The 18,405-nt window shown below is 35.6% G+C and overlaps 2 protein-coding genes across 2 annotated transcripts; one reads left to right on the forward strand and one right to left on the reverse strand.

Moving 5' to 3' along the window:
• Positions 1-3,287: 3,287 nt before the first annotated feature.
• Positions 3,288-7,814, reverse strand: LOC146166755 (L-dopachrome tautomerase-like). Its single transcript, XM_083384901.1, has 8 exons — positions 7,546-7,814; positions 6,816-7,028; positions 6,370-6,632; positions 5,462-5,623; positions 5,239-5,394; positions 4,953-5,121; positions 4,355-4,509; positions 3,288-3,484 (listed from the first exon to the last, which is right to left on the reverse strand). The coding sequence occupies exons 1-8, from the start codon at positions 7,812-7,814 to the stop codon at positions 3,288-3,290; spliced, it is 1,584 nt and encodes a 527-aa protein (XP_083241027.1).
• Positions 7,815-12,564: 4,750 nt separating this feature from the next.
• LOC146166756 (L-dopachrome tautomerase-like) lies at positions 12,565-16,613 on the forward strand. The gene is made up of 9 exons (XM_083384911.1): positions 12,565-12,833; positions 13,259-13,471; positions 13,657-13,919; positions 14,731-14,892; positions 14,960-15,115; positions 15,223-15,391; positions 15,885-16,039; positions 16,324-16,326; positions 16,417-16,613. The coding sequence occupies exons 1-9, from the start codon at positions 12,565-12,567 to the stop codon at positions 16,611-16,613; spliced, it is 1,587 nt and encodes a 528-aa protein (XP_083241037.1).
• The last annotated feature ends 1,792 nt before the right edge of the window (positions 16,614-18,405 follow it).

Below are 18,405 nucleotides of genomic sequence, written 5' to 3' on the forward strand. Positions count from 1 at the left end.
GTCATCTTCCGCATTGCGCCAACAACCGATGAAGATGTGCAACGATGTTCCGGGCTGTCTTGCATCTCCGACAACTCAGATTTCAGTTTTGCCTGCTCAGCCATTTCATCTTCGTAATATTTAAGCCAGTTTTCCTCGGTTGGAGATTTGCTTTCAGTTTCTTCGCTCGGCAATTTGTTAATAAGTTCTGCCACTTCATTCCAGTTGACTTTGGGTATTTTCACAAATGGATGCTTCTTTCTCGACCACAGAGCCAACCAATACTCGTGTTCGGGAGCCAGCTTTCCTCCCAGTTCATCAGCTCCTGGGTAATTCGTTATTACAACCGGCGATTTCACCAACACACGCCGCTTTTTTGCAACTTTGGATACAATTTCCTGCATTCGACCGACTTGGGTGGAAATACCTTTGGAATAAAGTTGAAAAAAGTTAATTGAGAAAACAGATGCTGATTATAAATGCACTTGGTTTTAAAATAGGCCTACACTCGGTTATAATACCTTCGTAGGCAGCAATCACATCTTGAACCATCTTGCCGTTTTCTTGTATTCCTTTTAAGGCTGCATTCTGAGAAATGCTTTCAGAGTAGATCGCATTAGACTGCAAGTAAATTGTGGCAACCATAAGCAAGTTAATAACATATTCAGTCGAAAACCGCTTTTAAAGTGACTTCATAAACACTCATAAAAACAATAAAATAGTACCTCAACGCTCAATTTGCTGCCGATTCTAAAAACTTTAAATGTCCATCGAAGAAGCAATAAGACACTAAAAGTAAAATATTTCTTATTGATCAATAAGTAAAAATATATTAAATGCATAATAAAAGCAAGGTTTTCTTACCTGCTCATCATTGTGCGCCCAGTTATGCAAAGGCCAACCAACATTATCACGGCGAATACCATCATCGTAACGTTGAATGACAAATCACCCAAGAATTCTTCCACTGATAACGGAGCTGTGTCAACGAGACACTTCTTCAACTGCTCAAACTTAGTTTCGATTTTAGGTTCAGGTGGACCTTGTAAACCGAAAACCTTTAACGGGGCGAACGAATTGTCGCCGAGCGTAAAATAAAATCTCATATTTTTGCTACTTTAGATTCTCTTTAGTTATAACGTGTATAACAAAAAGCATTGAAGCAATATAAAAAAATTCCGTAAAATGTCCAGTTGCCAAATTTTCATTGTGTAGTGTCAAGTGTGACGTAACACAGGTAGTTAGTAAAATGGGAAAATGTAAATAAGATATATTATAATAACTATGTAGCGAAATTTTATTCGTTCTAAAACGGTATTCTTAGGACGCCTATTTAAATAAATTGTAATGGTTGTATGATTTTAAAACCTAAGTTCTATGTGTTTCATTAGAAAATTCGAAACAAGTGGGAAACCCTATGCTTTGGTCATTGAAACCACTTTTAAATAACTTTGTGTAAGAGGTAATTTCAAAATAACGCTTTGTAAAATAGGTTTAATTAAAATGACTGCTAAAAGTTTGACGATTTAAAGATCATTAAATACTTCTTCAAAATTTAAAATAAGTTAAACGAGAAATCAAACTAATTGTTTTCCTTGTACTAATCAAGTCTAATTTTTCGTGTAAAACCTTTTTCACATTAAATCATATATATTGGTGAGTTTGATGGGACTAGGGCTGGTCGGATGGCTTTTCTGAAGTCTTTGGACAAAAGATTGACTTAGGTTTTTGTCATTTAGGTATACTTAGAAATTTCACTTAACTTTATACATGTGTATGATGCAAGCAAGGCAGGCTAGAAAAAATCAACTATAACCTGCCTTAGGTTCGAGCCAACGACATTTTGTCATACCGGGACCGTCGCATCTACATCACCATATTCGTTCAATTATAGATAGGGCTAAAAGTACACATGTACGTACAACAACTACTTTTCTAACCCCTTCTAAAGCCGTTTTTTCTCTGTAAAAGTATTTTGTTTATACTGCCATATATTTGAAAAAAACGACTTAACTTTGATTCATGTGTTTTCAAAATGCCTAAGTTTTAACTTAATTTATTTTTAAATAGTATATTGGCGAACTGTGGGTTAGCGCAGCTCATTTAACTAAATTTATGGCAACTATACAGTGATCTGTGCCGGGTGACTAAATGTTTTGTTTGCGATTATTTTAGGAATTCATTTACATGACAATCGCTATGGCAACATCATCTGCGTCGTTAAACACGTCTTTGGCCAATAATTTTAAACCAATTTAAACTGTTTTCATATTATATTCGTATAGTTAAAAACTATGGACAGGAAATAAAGTGGGTTTTGGCATTGCGACGAAAAACCTAGTTTTCAAACTATTGGCCTGTGAAACAGGGTTCTTTAACTTTTAACGTAGGCAAAATGTAAAGATTTCCATATGCCAAAATTAGAAGTTTAAATTAATATCCTAAAAAATCTTGACAAGAAGCGTACACATTGCTACAATAAAAATGATTTCTTTCGTAAAAGGTAGCCAACACGACCAGAAAATCTAACGATCGTTAGCATCGTTTAAACTTTAAAGCTTAAACTTCAGTCCTAAAAATTGTAAAATCCGTCACAAAAAGTAGAATCATTACTTTACAGTGTTTCAAGTTGTGATCATTATCTTGGTAAGGGTACGAACAGATTTTTATATGCCTAATTAGATTAAATGAGCTAAATTTGCTCCAAATATTATAAAAGTGCTGGAGCAAGCAAGTAGGCTATATATTGTCTTAATTGGCAATGAAAAAACACCTACACCTGAACTTTTTTTGGTAGCTTTTTTTCTTACCACAGAATTGTTTTTTCCTAATTGAAAATTTCCCTTAAAGACTATATACAATTCATTTTAAGTAATCCGCATTTATGCTAAAAGCTAAAACGCATAATAATTTTTTCACAGTGCGACATTCCCCGATTTTGTACTTTTATTTAAAGTAACTTCAGCGCCATGCGCATAAGGAAATTATGTTTTTTTGCAAAATCGTTTTTCACTTACTTTTCATTTCAAAACAACTCTATGGAAAGCTTTCTAAGGCCCAATTAGTAAACGCAACTCACTGCAGTAAACTCGCCTTGTTTGACGTTCAAGAACCGCGTTGTGTTTAACGTATACTTTAAAAGTTTTTTTGAACCCAGCAAATTTTCAATGTCCAAAACATCCTTCCCGCTGGTATACACTAATGTTTCGTTTTACTCATAATGAAATACACATAAGCAATGCCTAAATACGTTTATTACAAATCAACAAAAAGCTTTGCGATCCTAGCAATATAATCGGTTGGTGATATTATGCGGTGTATCGCACCCCTTTATTGACGTCATCGGCGATTATGCTTTGGTAGAGACTATCCTCCTTCTTTTTCTGGCGATATCTTTTCAGCAAACTTAGAAGGACAACAATTAATGACGCGAGCACGACAAAACCCGAAACACCGAGGATCGCCCAAATAAAGGACGGTTCCGCCGCGTCCAATGCATCGGAAACTGAAAAAATAAAAGCTGGATTATTATTATGGGTTCAAATTAAATGTTTCATTTAACATATTTAGCTAAGTTTTGTCAGTAAAACGATTAGAATGCCATTGTTTTTTTTTTAATGTTTTATTTAACGCATTGCTTATAAAATCGGACGGGTTGAGCAATTTAATGGTTAATCGTTTATTTATTATATTGGTGGTTTGACTTGAAGATGACTTGCTCTAATAATAAACTAACTTGGACTTGACTTAAGTAACTAATGACTTGGACAGGGACTTGGTATTTAGTCAAAAAGACTAGACTTGGGATTGAGTTATTTCAAAATGACTTGTTTACAACAATCATAAATACATTTTCTATCCGTTTAAAACTAATGGGTCCGACTCGGAGTCGGAGTCGGGCTCGGGACTCGAGTAAGACCACGAAAAACTACCCGAGTCCCGAGTCCGACGTGCGCAGTAACTAAATTTGAAACTGTTAAGGCGGCAAAATGTAAGTTGTGTTATAGCAAATGGTGAAATACTTTTAAACCATGTCATGAGGGTGGATCAATTATGACACCAATATGAGTGGATTGCACAAAATCCACCTTAATTTAGTTGCGTAAATGGGTAAAATCCAGGCTGTAGAGTCTGAGCTGGACTCGGGACTCGACAAAATCTTACTTTTGGCCGGAGTCGGACTCGGGAGTCGGGAGTCGGACTCGGGTGTATTTTTTTGGCCGGAGTCGGACTCGGGTTGTTTTTAACCGACTCCGCAGCCCTGGTCCAAAGTTGCCCAGGGTATCTTAAAACTACGACAACTTTATGCGCATAGGTTTACTGCGATTTATGGTTCATCGCCAAATATGAAAAATGCCAATATAAAAATGTGCACCTTGAAACTCTGCCGCGTAGCTGTATCCAAGTTGATCCGACGACACGAACATTTCACGGTTGGTGATGGGAGGAAAGAATGGCACCATATTGAAGTCGAGGTTATGGCCGATCGGTGCATCTTCTGTTGGATAGTCAGAAGCTGTTGCGTTCGACCTGCGTTTGTAGGCAAAATGTAAGAAAAGAGCACTCTGTTGTAATGACTTAAGGTAATGACTCCACTTAGGTGCAATTAAGTCATTGTTTTTAAATGACTTGACTTGACTTAAGTCTTTCAGAAAAATGCCTTCAAGTAAAATGAGGTGATTTCATTAAGAATATTTTTTTATAAATTCGGTTATATATATTAATTTTTTTACATTACAAAATTTGCTTGCTATATGCTTAATTTTTTGTTATTTTTGGGTGAGGTATTGTTCGTAAGGTTTATCAACTTTAGTAGTTTAACTATTTATGACACAGATTTCATTTGAAATTGGCTGGCTATAGTTGACTGGGACTTTGACGTCATTTATTGAAAAAGACTTGACTTGGACTTGTTTACAGCACTGGAAAATAGTGACCCTTTAAAATGTTGTCACGTTGATTTTCTTTCTAACCTTTTAATCCATTCTTCGAATATGGCGTCGGTGTAAGTGTGAAGTAAAACGAAGATGGGGTCGTTAGCAGAAGCATGGGTTTGTCCACCAGTGCCGTTTAGAAACAAGTGAGCCAAGTTATGGAGTGTGCGAACACCGACGTCAAACTCTCCATTCGGTTCAGAATAACCTTTAAATTTGAAAAAAGCATTAATATACAACTAGGAAAATTTCGCATGACAACTTTTGTTAGTAAAGCTTTTGTTAGTAAACACAAAAAGTTAATATTTGAGTATTTTATATTCACCTTCAAGTGCGTTCCTAAAACTTCCGGCTGAATTTGAGAAGAATGGCGACGTGTCGTATGTTTCTACTTCAATGCAGCCGCTTACGTCATCTGGTGTTGGAAGGCTTTGGGTTTCTGGACGGTCGACGTTGCCGCCAGGATTACGACGGATTGGGCCTTTGTTCAAAATTAACAAACGGTTACAAAATGTCAGTTCACTAAATATGACCAATATTTAACTTACCTTCAGATGTTCCGTTGCACAGCTTTACGTTGTCGTTAAACCAATCAAGACTGAGACAAACCACTTCCCAGTCTGCAAACCTCGAATTAGGACTCAGTAAAGTTGGGTCGTTTGGGTTGGGTCCTCCTAATAACTCGTCTGTGCAAATGTCGCATTCAGTGCCTTGGGAAACAATTTATATTGGGTTTGTTATTGTATAATATAGATGAAAATAAACATATAACTAGAGGCCACACGTCTTAACCGAAAGTATTCTCGTTGCACAGTTTCTTTGCTGTGATAAACACTAAACTAAAAAGTTTACCAGGTAAAATAAAATGTATGTTTTTTCGCGATAACTTTTACGTGGTTTCAGTACAAAAATCGCAAAGGTTCGTCTAAATAAATGAAGTTGTATCGAACAACGTGCGAATATTGATTGTGTTTTTGGTCTCCATACAAATGAAAAGTTTTGTCAATTATAACCAAATAAACACCAAGTTTTTTGGACACTCTTCGAAATTATCGTTTTAAGTGGATTTAGACTAGATTTCAGTTGCGCATAATGCTTTGAAACATAATATACATTGTTGTAATGAAAGTCTTTTAGACAAATGACTTGGGTTAAAATTTTTGTACATAAAACATTTGCTTTCTATAAGTTGCGTTTTCCTTATTTTTAGTTCAATGATTGCTCGTGGTCGTACGAGTTTAAAAATTCTAACAGTTATTACTTTTATTATTGTGACAAGGGAGTGACTTGAATTTGACTTTCTGCTTTAATTAAGACTTGACTGCAACTTCATTTGTTGTTTATTCAAAAAGACTTGATTTGGAATTAAGTTTTTTTACAAAAGACTTGACTGGGACAAAACTCATTTTTAAATTACTTGTTTACAACACTAAAATAATATTTGCTAAATGGTTACCTCCAATCGCAAAATCCCAATATGGCAGAGCAAAAGTTGGATCGCCTGATAACCGCTGGAGGTCAGCCTCGAGTCCAAGCAGGTGCATTCTGTGCCAAGTTAAGAAAGCGGGACCTTCGTGTGAAAAGTCGATGGCGGTGTAGGCTTGACCGGGACCCAGGAGTGTGTCACGTACTGAGTAGTAGTGAACCCACACAAAAAGATCGTATATTGTCACATTCACGAATTGTGGCTCATCGGTTCCATTTTCACCGAGAAGATTTCTAAAAAAATATAAATTGCACTAGTGTAACCCAAAGCGCCCAAACTCTGACGAAATATACACATTCATCCCATATTTATTAAGAGGAATTAAAATCTTGTGGGCAATTTGGTTTGAGGTAATTTTAGCTAAATTGTTATGATGTAAGGAATTGTACAGGAAAATTATTTTACAACTTTTTCACCTGTAATGATCTCGAGCTATGACGTAATCGGGATGAACAGAGGTTTTTGAGAGATCAAGAATATCAAGAAAAGTTGCTCCTTCGTCCGATGTCATATTGAGGAGGTTTTTGCGGACGGTCGGGGGACTTCTCTCCTGGCACTCGCTTCCTTGCCATCCATACTTGCATCCGGAACAATCGAATCTTCCAAAGTTGCCGTTACAAATGCACGAACTGCGATAATAAAGTGGTTTTTGATAAATCGTTCGCAAGTTACTTGACTTAAATTTCCAGTCTCGAATATATTATAGACTCTACGTAATTTATTTCATAAAACTGGCGAAAATATATATTTCTATAATTTGGTAAAATCGCTTTTAAAATCAATATTTACAAAGTTTAGGGTCAAGAGAATAACTGGCGAATGTCAACATGCGAAACGCGATAAAAGAATAAACGCTCTAATTTGAAAGAAGTTTTACCTAATTCACATTTCAAAAACATTCTTTTAGCATTCTATCACTTGATATTTTGCAGAAACTGATGAATACTTTCAAACGACAAAATATAAACTTCCGTTTTTTTAAGAACTGATTTGTTTTGTACCCTTTTGTATTAAACAGTCTAAATATTCAACTGATTAGAAGCAAGAGTTTTTGCATTTGTTGTCTGAGAGGGAATCATTTCATTACAAACCGGTTTCAACATTCTAATCTATGTTTTATTATTTAAGTGCCATACTTTGACATACCGATTAAAGAAACGCTCTGGCCAGCGTTCACGGTCGTCGATTCCAACGAGAACATATTGATTGCCGTGCGGTAAATCGTCGATCGCGATATTTTGACAGGAGCCCCTGCCTTCCGCCTGACCGCAAGCCGACTCAGTGGCGCCACTCAGTGGACAGCATTCCTTCGAACTAATAGCCTCCAGGGTCGCGCAAGCTCTTGGAAATTGGGATCGAACCAATCGGAACGAGGCAACCAAACAAATAACTAACGCAACTGTTGCAAACTTCATCTAAAAATTTGAAATATCTTTAAATTTGTTTCTTTAAACATATAATAGCATTCCAATAACAGTAATTTAACAATGTCTAGCAGTCAATTGTTTTTAATTACGAATTGCTGCGGGTATTTTCATCGAAATATGTCCGTAGCTAAAATGGAATATACATTTTTTGGAATTTTCGATTGTTCCCGTTTAATGTTTCTATATTTTACTGTGGAGATAAAATAATACCATGCCAAAAATAAAAACACACCTAAATGTTACTTAATCTGTATAATATAAAACTTTTTATAATATTTATAACAATTTAACCATGTTTACTATAGCGAGGGCAGATTCGAGCAATTGAACGGACACGGTTCAAAAAACCTATATAGGCACTCTTGCTAAAAAAAAACACTTGACAATAGATAGAAAGCTTTCTAATCCTTTATCCTACATTTTGCAGTTTAATGTCATTTTGAAAACGTACTGGGTCTTAACTAGATTACTACCTTCTATTCGGTGCTCAGAAACACTTTTTACTTACAAAAATATTTCAAGGTTAAAAATAATGTCAGCACACCTTTAAACAATCCCGCTAAAACAACCATTGATACTGAGGTAAATCTAAAGAAGCTTAAAAAAAACAAATATCCTTTTATCTTCCTATTTTGTAGTTTTACACACACAAAAGTCTTAAGCCACTAAAAGTCATTTAACTAGCCTTAGGTAAACCTTACGACAGCGAAGTATAAAGGCCTTCTCAGGAAATGTAATAAAAAAACAATGACTCTTAGCAAACATCGGGTTTTTTCAATTGTTAGTTTTTCTGAAAGTTCATAATATTTCACATAAAATGAATTACGTTTAAATGCTTGCTTTTTGTTTCTTTTCATTCCGCTGACTTATTAAAACTACCTTGAGAAAGCCCGCGACATACTTTGATACTTTGATGTTCTTGTAGTATATACACAGTCGCGAAGCACTAATACATTGACACATAATATTTCAAATTTCAATAAAAATATGCTGCTCACAGTCAACGTTGCGCAAAAGTCAGCTTGAGTAAAACAATCAGTCAACCCTGTTTATATACCGAAGCAAAGTCAAATCAATTTCGATAATCCGTATTTTTGTCACAAGATTAGATTTGCTTTTAGGAAGTGGGATATTATGTTTGGCATTAATAGGATTAGAAACTTTGTTGGACTGGTGACACTCGCCGTGTGATGCATTTGCCATTTCCTATTCAACAAGTTATGGCCTAATGTAGGTAAGAAAGGTATGATTTGCTAATGCATAACTATAGCTAATCAGAGGTTGACAAGTTACTAATTGTAAACTGCAGGCTACCCTATTGTAAATATCCCGATTTCTGCGAGGAATCGCATTTGTGTAGTTTACCCTTCATTGCTTTATCGGTTTAAGCGATATCGATTGCCACTAAAAAACGCACAAAAAAGATACCACATCCAAATTATTAACACAAAAAAGAATCGCAGAGCTTCTAAGTGTGCACAAAAGCGGATCTACGATATTTGATTTTTTTCGGAGGAGCATGAAAATTTTCAGGGATAAAGTCTCAAAATCAGTCAAAACGAGACGCCATAAAGTAATCTTAAACACACCTGTTTTTCTCTAGCACTAGACCAGTGGTTCATAACCGGGGGGCGCCAAACAATTTTTAGGGGGCGCGAGCTCTAGTCAAACACTTAACTTTGTGTAATGATTTATTGGTTTCATGTTGCGTTTTGTAGTTGATTTTGCTTTAATGCTGTTATAAGCTAGATCAAAATTGCGCATGTGAAGATAAGTAACTTAAGAAAAACGGTCCATAATTTCTGCGATTCAATTTTTGGACTACTATGTGTTTATAGTTTCTCGTTTTTTTGGACAATATATTTGCTACTTAGTACGACCTATTTGGGCTGTGCTTAGTCGGGACAATATGATATTTGTGAAAAAGTTGTGCAAAGGGGTTGGGCACCCTCTACACAAACTAAGTTTTTGCCAATTTTAAAAACCTAACTGCGAAATGATCTTTTACTTCTCGCGAACCTATCATTCATATATCACAAATTGGGGAAAACCCAGACTCTTTTTGCGCGAATTTGTAAGGTTATTTGCAGTATATAGGCCAGGGGGGGCAACTTATCCGGTCGGCGGGCCACATATGGGAAAATGAAGTATTTGGCGGACCAGATTAAGTACTGCCAAAACTTGTATGTTTTGTCGCATAATGGCGGCTAATGTTGTACTCTTTAAACACGGCAACAGTTTCATTGCACATCAAACATATTGCTTTCTTCCCGACTTAAAGAATAAACGTAGTACAGAACTTGGTAAACCGAAAATCAGTTTGTTTGGATGTTATAAGATAGATATATTTCGCTTCTAAAAACATCATTAATATTGATGATGCTTTTGGTAGCGAAATATATATTTATCTATTAACATCCAAACATTCTTTATCATTGACGTTCAACCAGAATTGTTTGTTTTTCACTATTCGGATTAAGGCAGATTTTGTTAGTCGAGAGAAAATTCTGATTCTTGCCGACTTGTATTGAGTGAAAAGTACTTTGCATCCAATCCTTTTTAAACTTGCGACACTCCTTGTCAACGTTTCTTTGCAAATCCATGGGAATATATTTATTGTAAATTCTGTCCGACCCCCGAGTCCCGATTCCGATTCCGGCCAAATGGGCTATTTCATCGAGTCCCGAGTCCGGATGCGACCCTTCCGTCTGTATCTCACCGATTTACGCAACGAAAAAATTGTGGATATTGAGCGATTCACATATAGGGGTGTCATATAATTCATTTACCCACAATACTTGGTTGAAAAATATTCAACATGAACATGAACATATGCTATTCCGCCTTTACAATTTATGGTTGGTGGCCATATCGGTTTTAAAATTTGGTACTGCGTATATCGAACTCGAGTAGTTTTACGTGGTCTTCTTACTCGACTCCGCAGCCCTGCCTGAAACAAAGAATGGAAAACACAATGAAAACAAAGAACTAAAGAATAAATAACAATCAATATTATTAGACGTAGTAATTAAGCAAGTAGTGGGGATTGTGGCAGAATGTTGGCGCGGGCCACTTTACCGTTTAAGACGGGAAACTGTCTGCGGGCCGCTGAAAATCCCGTCGCGGGCTTTGTGTGTCATCACACCGTCTGAAACACGATTAACACAATGTTCAATTTTTGCGTTTCGGGCGACCTTGTTACGTGTTAGGCAGCCTTACAACTGTGGAGTGTTAGGCAGCCTTACAACTGTGGAGAACCTTTACAACATGCTTGTCAAACTTAGCGCGATGAAAACTAATACATGGAGCACAAAAAAATGTTCCCTATCTTCCAAATTAAAGTTTAGCCGATTTAAACTAAATTAACGCACTTTTTTCGCGATTCGCGCGATTAAGGGACAACTGTTGCATTTTTATGTTGTCGCACAGATATGTAATCGAAAAGAACAGAATTATTTTAGTATGATACTTATAATACCTTTTCTTACCTCTATTTGGCTTTAACTGTTAAAACTGATACGGCCAAATGCATCACAAGGCGAATATCACAAGTCAAACAAAATTTCTGATCCGATTAAAGCCGAACATAATATCCCACTTCCTAAAAGCAAATCTAATCTTGTGACAAAAATACGGATTATCGAAATTGATTTGACTTTGCTTCGGTATATAAACAGGGTTGACTGGATCTTTCACTCAAGCTGACTTTGAGCACAACGTTGACTGTGAGCAGCGATGTTTTTTATAGAAAGTTACTATATTATGTGTCAATGGATTCGGCCTAGTGCTGCGCCACTGTTTACTACTAAGTACTAGTACATACAAAGTATGTCGCGGGCTTCCAGATTATTATTGCTTTCTGGTTCCCAATGTAGTTTTAAATAGCGGAATAATGAAAGCAAAGCGAAGCATTTCAACGCACATAATTTAGGTGAAATATTATCAAAAAACCTTTGATGTTTGCTAAAAGTTTTTTATTAAATTTCATAAGAAGCCCTTTATGCTTCGCTATAGCAAGGTTTGCTCCAGGCTAGTTGAACGGCGTTTAGTGGCTTGGGAATTTTAATGTGTGTAAATCTATACAAAATAGGAAGATAGAAAGACATTGTTTCTTTATTGAGCTGCTTTAGAAATTTAAGTGTAAATCGTTGTTTTAGAGGGATTTTTAAAGGGGTCCTGACACTATTTGCAACATTGCACTATTTTAAAAGTTAAAAATGTTTTCTATGGTAATCGTATGGTAATCTCGACAATAACCAGGACGTTTTCAAAATGATCGTAACCAGCAAAAGAAACGATAAAGGATTAGAAAACTTTCTATCTACTGTCAGCAGTATTTTTAGCAAGTGTGCCTATATAGGATTTTGAACCGTGTCCGTTCGATTGGCTCAAATCAGCCCTCGCTACAGTAAACATGGTTAAGTTTTATAAATGTCTTAAAAATGGATTATACAATACAGAGAAAATGGATTATATAATACAAGTAATGGATTATATAATACAAAATTTAAGTGTGTTTTTATATTTGGTATGGTATTTTTTATCTCCACAGTAAAAAATAGAAAATATTTAACAGTAAACGGCAATATATATACTATATTAGCCTTGGACATATTTCGATGAAAATACCGCAGTAATTCGTACTTAAAAAAATGCTGCTAGACATTAATAAATCACTGGTATTGGAATGCTGCTATATGCTTAACAAAACAAAACCAATAATCATTCAAATTTTTAGATGAAGTTTGCAACAGTTGCGTTAGGTATTTGTTTGGTTGCCTCGTTTCGATCGGTTCGATCCCAATTTCCAAGAGCTTGCGCGACCCTGGAGGCTATTAGTTCGAAGGAATGCTGTCCGCTGAGTGGCGCCACTGAGTCGGTTTGCGGTCAGGCGGAAGGCAGGGGCTCCTGTCAAAATATCGCGATCGACGATTTACCGCATGGCAATCAATATGTTCTCGTTGGAATCGACGACCGAGAACGCTGGCCAGAGCGTTTCTTTAATCGGTATGTCAAAGTATACACATGAATAATAAAACATAGATTGGAATGTTGGAACACTTTTGTATTGTAATAGGTTCCTCCTAGAGAATAAATGCAAAAAAGTCTAAAACAGTTCTTAAAATAAACGGAAGTTATATTTTTCCGTTTAAAAGTACTCATTCTGCAAATAGCAACTGATTTAGAATGCTAAAAAAAGTATTTTAAAATGTCTTTTCAAACTATAACGTATTTTACAGTATTAAGCGCACTTTGTACAGAACCAGAATGTTTTTATACGGTGTCAAGCACGTTTTCATACGGGGAAATATATATTTTCACCAGTTTTATGAGATAATTTACGCAGATGTTTTCTATAACATATTGGAGGTTAGAACTTTTAATTAAAGTAACTTGCAAACGATTTATCACAAGACATTTTCTTATCGCAGTTCGTGCATTTGTAACGGCAACTTTGGAAGATTCGATTGTTCCGGATGCAAGTTTGGATGGCAAGGAAGCGAGTGCCAGGAGAGAAGTCCTCCGACCGTCCGCAAAAACCTCCTCAACATGACATCGGAAGAAGGATCAACTTTTCTCGATATTCTTGATCTCTCAAAAACCTCTGTTCATCCCGATTACGTCATAGCTCGAGATCATTACAGGTGAAAAAGTTGTAAAAAAATTTCCATGTATGTTGCCTTACAAAAACAAATTGTCTAAAATTTCCCCAAACCAAGTTACCCCTTTGATTTAATTAATCCCCTTTTTAATAAATATAGAATAAATGTGTATATTTCGTCAGAGTTTGGGCGCTTTGGGTAACACTAGTGTAATTTATATTGTTCAGAAATCTTCTCGGTGAAAATGGAACCGATGAGCCACAATTTGTGAATGTGACGATATACGATCTTTTTGTGTGGGTTCACTACTACTCAGTACGTGACACACTATTGGGTCCTGGTCAAGCCTACACCGCCATCGACTTTTCACACGAAGGTCCCGCTTTCTTAACTTGGCACAGAATGCACCTGCTTGGACTCGAGGCTGACCTCCAGCGGTTATCAGGCGATCCTACTTTTGCTCTGCCATATTGGGATTTTGCGATTGGAGGTAAACATTTAGCAAATATTATCAGCTTTGTAAAAAAATAATTTCAAAATGACTTATGTCCCAGCAGTCAAATCGTTTGTAGAATAACTTAAATCCAAAAAACTTTTCGAATAAATATTATTAGAGCAAGTTGAATTAAAGCCACGCCTTTTTTATAAAAATAAAATTTAAACAATTAGAATTTTTAAACTCGTACAACTATTAGCAATAATTTACCTCAAATATAAGAAAAACGCAACATATATAGCAAGCAAATTGTGTTATGTGCACCAATTGGGATAAATTGCTCATTTTTATAAGAACAAACTTCATGAAAAAAATTCATTTCCACCCAGTCATTTTTCCAAAAGACTAAAGTTAAGTCATTTGAAAACAGTGACTTCATTCCCTTAAGTCATTACAACGTTGTAAAAAGCGCAAACACGCAACTGAAATCTAGTCTAAATGCACTTTAACGCGATGATTTCAAAGAGTGTCAAAAAATCTTTATTTGGTTATAATTGATAAAACTTTTTATTTATAAGAAGACCTAAAATACAATCAATATTCACACGTTGTTCGATACAATTTCATGTATTGAGACGATTTTACCGATTTTTAAGCCATTATACAGAAATCACGTTAAAAGATATCGCAGAAAACATACGGTTCATTTTACCTGGTAAACTTTGCAGTTGAAGAGATATGTTTGTATGACACAATGGGCACATTACGCATCGGCGCCTGCTTAGCACAACGAAGAAAGTTGCAACGAGAATAATTTCGGTTAAGACGTGTGGTATGAAATAACCCAACATAATTTGTTTCGCAGGCACTGAATGCGACATTTGCACAGACGAGTTATTAGGAGGATCCAACCCAAACGACCCAACTTTACTGAGTCCTAATTCGAGGTTTGCAGACTGGGAAGTGGTTTGCCTCAGTCTTGATTGGTTTAACGACAACGTAAAGCTGTGCAACGGAACATCTGAAGGTAAGTTAAACATTCATCTCATTTGGTGAACGAACACTTTGTAACGGTTTGGTAATTTCAAACAAAGGCCCAATCCGTCGTAATCCTGGCGGGAACGTCGACCGTCCAGAAACCCAAAGCCTTCCAACACCAGATGACGTAAGCGGCTGCATCGAAGTTGAAACATACGACACGTCGCCATTCTTCTCAAATTCAGCTGGAAGTTTTAGGAACGCACTTGAAGGTGAACATAAAATATTAACACAAATATTAACTTTTTGTATTTACTAACAAAAGTTGTCATGCGAAATTTTCCTAGTTGTATATTAATGCTTTTTTTCGAATTTGAAGGTTATTCTGAACCGAATGGAGAGTTTGACGTCGGTGTTCGCACACTCCATAACTTGGCTCACTTGTTTCTAAACGGCACTGGTGGACAAACCCATGCTTCTGCTAACGACCCCATCTTCGTTTTACTTCACACTTACACCGACGCCATATTCGAAGAATGGATTAAAAGGTTAGAAAGAAACTACACGTAACAACTATCAAAAGGGTCACTGTTTTCCAGTGTTGTAAACAAGTCATTTTAAAAAAAACCTCAAGTCCCAGTCAAATCATGTTAATTCCAAGTCAATTCCTTGTCATAAAAAAAGAAAAACAAAACTACTAAAATTGGTTAACTAGCTAGATTATCAGAACTAACTCAACTAAAAATAACCAAAAACGCAACATATAGCAAGTAATTGGTAAAATGTAGAAAAATAAATTTATGTAATTAAAAATATGATAAAAAGTTAATAAAAACACTTCATTTTTACCAAACTAATTTTTCTGAAAGACTTAAGTCAAGTCAAAGTTATTTTCCGAAAAGACTTGAGTCAAGTTAACTCATTTTTACTAAATGACTTAGGTCAAGTCAACTTATTTAAAATCAGTGACTTGAATGAAGTCAAAATCAGTGACTTTAGTCAAGTTCTTGCTATTTTCTTACATTTCGCATACAAACGCAGGTCGAACGCAACAGCTTCTGACTATCCAACAGAAGATGCACCGATCGGCCATAACCTCGACTTCAATATGGTGCCATTCTTTCCTCCCATCACCAACCGTGAAATGTTCGTGTCGTCGGATCAACTTGGATACAGCTACGCGGCCGAGTTTCAAGGTGCACATTTATATATTGGTATTATCGTGATGAACCATAAATCACAGTAAACCTATGCGAATGAGAATATCGTAGTTTAACCCAGGGCAACTTTGGACACATTGATTTTAGACGGAAAGAGATGTAGTGTGCAGGTTGTAAACAAGTCAATATGAATTGACAAAAGTCCAAGCTATGTCCCAGTTAAGTCATTCCCTTGTTAATACTGCAAAATAGACTGCCCGAGTTTGCGAGTGCTAACTAATCAAGCAAACCTAATAATCTGTCAAAATCTTTCGTTTTAGATAGTATTTGTTGGAAAAACACTTATTTCAGCCATTCAAGTTTTGTTTATCAATCTGGGTTTCATAATAATAATCCAGCTTTTATTTTTTCAGTTTCCGATGCATTGGACGCTGCGGAACCGTCCTTTATTTGGGCGATCGTCGGTGTTTCGGGTTTTGTCGTGCCCGCGTCATTGATTGTTGTCCTTCTAAGTTTGCTGAAAAGATATCGCCAGAAAAAGAAGGAGGATAGTCTCTACCAAAGCATAATCGCCGATGACGTCAATAAAGGGGTGCGATACACCGCGTAATATCACTGACTGATTATATTGCTACGATCGCAAACTGTTTTGTTGATTTGTAATAAACGTATTTATGCATCGCTTATGTGTACTTCATTATGAGTAAAACGAAAAATGTGTGTATACCAACGGAAACAAATACTGGGTCTAAAAAAACAGCTTTTGATTGCAGTGTCGTAAACAAATCATATGGCCTAGTAAAGTCGTTTGTAAAATAATGCAAGTCAAGGTCAAGTCTTTTTGGATAAATAACAATTAAAGACCCAGTCAAGTCATCAGAGCAAGTCAATTCCAATTCAAATCCTTGTCACAAAAATTACATGTTAAGCTATTAAAATAAGTAAACTCGTCCAATTATGTGCAATAATACATCAACTAAAAAATACCAAAAAAAACGAAAATATACAGCAACCAACTTGCTATTAGGATAAATAAACCAATTATATAATTTTTTTTAATGAAATCATTTCATTCATTTAGTTCCAAGTCTATTGTGTGAAACTTAATTCAAGTCAAGTAATTTGTCCACAAGACTTAAGTCAAGTCAAGTCATTTGAAAACAGTGACTCAATTGCATTTAATTTGCCATTGACCTAAGTCATTACAACTCTGTTTCTTCGCATAGCATTTGTTCAAAAAAAGAAAAACAGTTTAAATTTAATTTACAGCTTATGTTAAACACAACGCGATTCTTGAAGGTCACACAAGGCGAGTTTACCACAGTGAGTTGCGTTTGCTAATTAGGCCTCAGAACGCTTGTATGGTTTTTCACATTTTGAAAAAAATAAAAACATACTGTGCGAAAAAACATCATTTCCTTGTGCGTACGGCGCTCTAAATACGTCAAATAAAAGTACAAAAAAAAATCGGGGAATGTCACACTGTAAAACACTTATACGTTTTAGCTTCTATAGCATAAATGCTCGTTACTTGAAACATTTTGTACAGTCTTCAAGGGTAATTTTAAAATAAAAGAAACAAATCTTTCAAACCAAGAAAAAACTCTGAATCTATCAAAAAAGGTTTAGGTGTAGATGTTTTTTCGTTGCCGATTAAAGCAATATAATACACCTATACTTGTTTAATCTGGTAACAAATTGGTAGCTCATTTAAACTAGCTATATAAAATCTGTTTCGTACCCTTAATAAGATAATGATAACAACAATTTTTGCAACACTGTATTCAAAACAGAACATGAAGTAATTATTCCAAAATTTCTATACAGTAAAGAACTTTTTGAATTAGGAAATTTTGTTTTAAATTTTGAGATCAGGAAATTTTGTTTTCAAATTTTTGTTTAACTGCTTGCAAAAGGCCTGCATGTTACAATAGGTTGTCACTGAAAATGACAAAAATACTTAGATTACCGTCTGGCAACCTGCTGCGTCGTTTACCTCTTTAATCGTTTTTACTAATTATTCGCTATTTTGAAATTAGTTTGATTTGGGTACAACTGTAAAGATATCTGAGCCAACTTTGGTCAAATAGGCATAAAATATACACCAAGATTCTGGCCCTATCATGTCTTCCAGTTCGTATATTTATTTTTAAATTTCAACTTTTCCTTACTCCACATCGGAATTTGGTCAGGTTAAGAGGCTTAAATGACCTTTAGAGCAATTTGTTTTATGCATATTGTCTTCTTTTGACACCAACTTTTAATAATAATAATAATGTTTCTCAGTATAAAAAAAGTTTAGGAACCACTCTTTGAAAATAACCCAAAGGAAAAAACGTTGATATCAGCTGTCTATGGATTTGTCTTTAAAGATATTTTTCTGTTTTCAGCCGTAATAGTTT

The sequence above is a fragment of the Ascidiella aspersa genome, chromosome 1 (assembly GCF_963924565.1).
Source record: "Ascidiella aspersa chromosome 1, kaAscAspe10.2, whole genome shotgun sequence".
NCBI lineage: Eukaryota > Metazoa > Chordata > Ascidiacea > Phlebobranchia > Ascidiidae > Ascidiella > Ascidiella aspersa.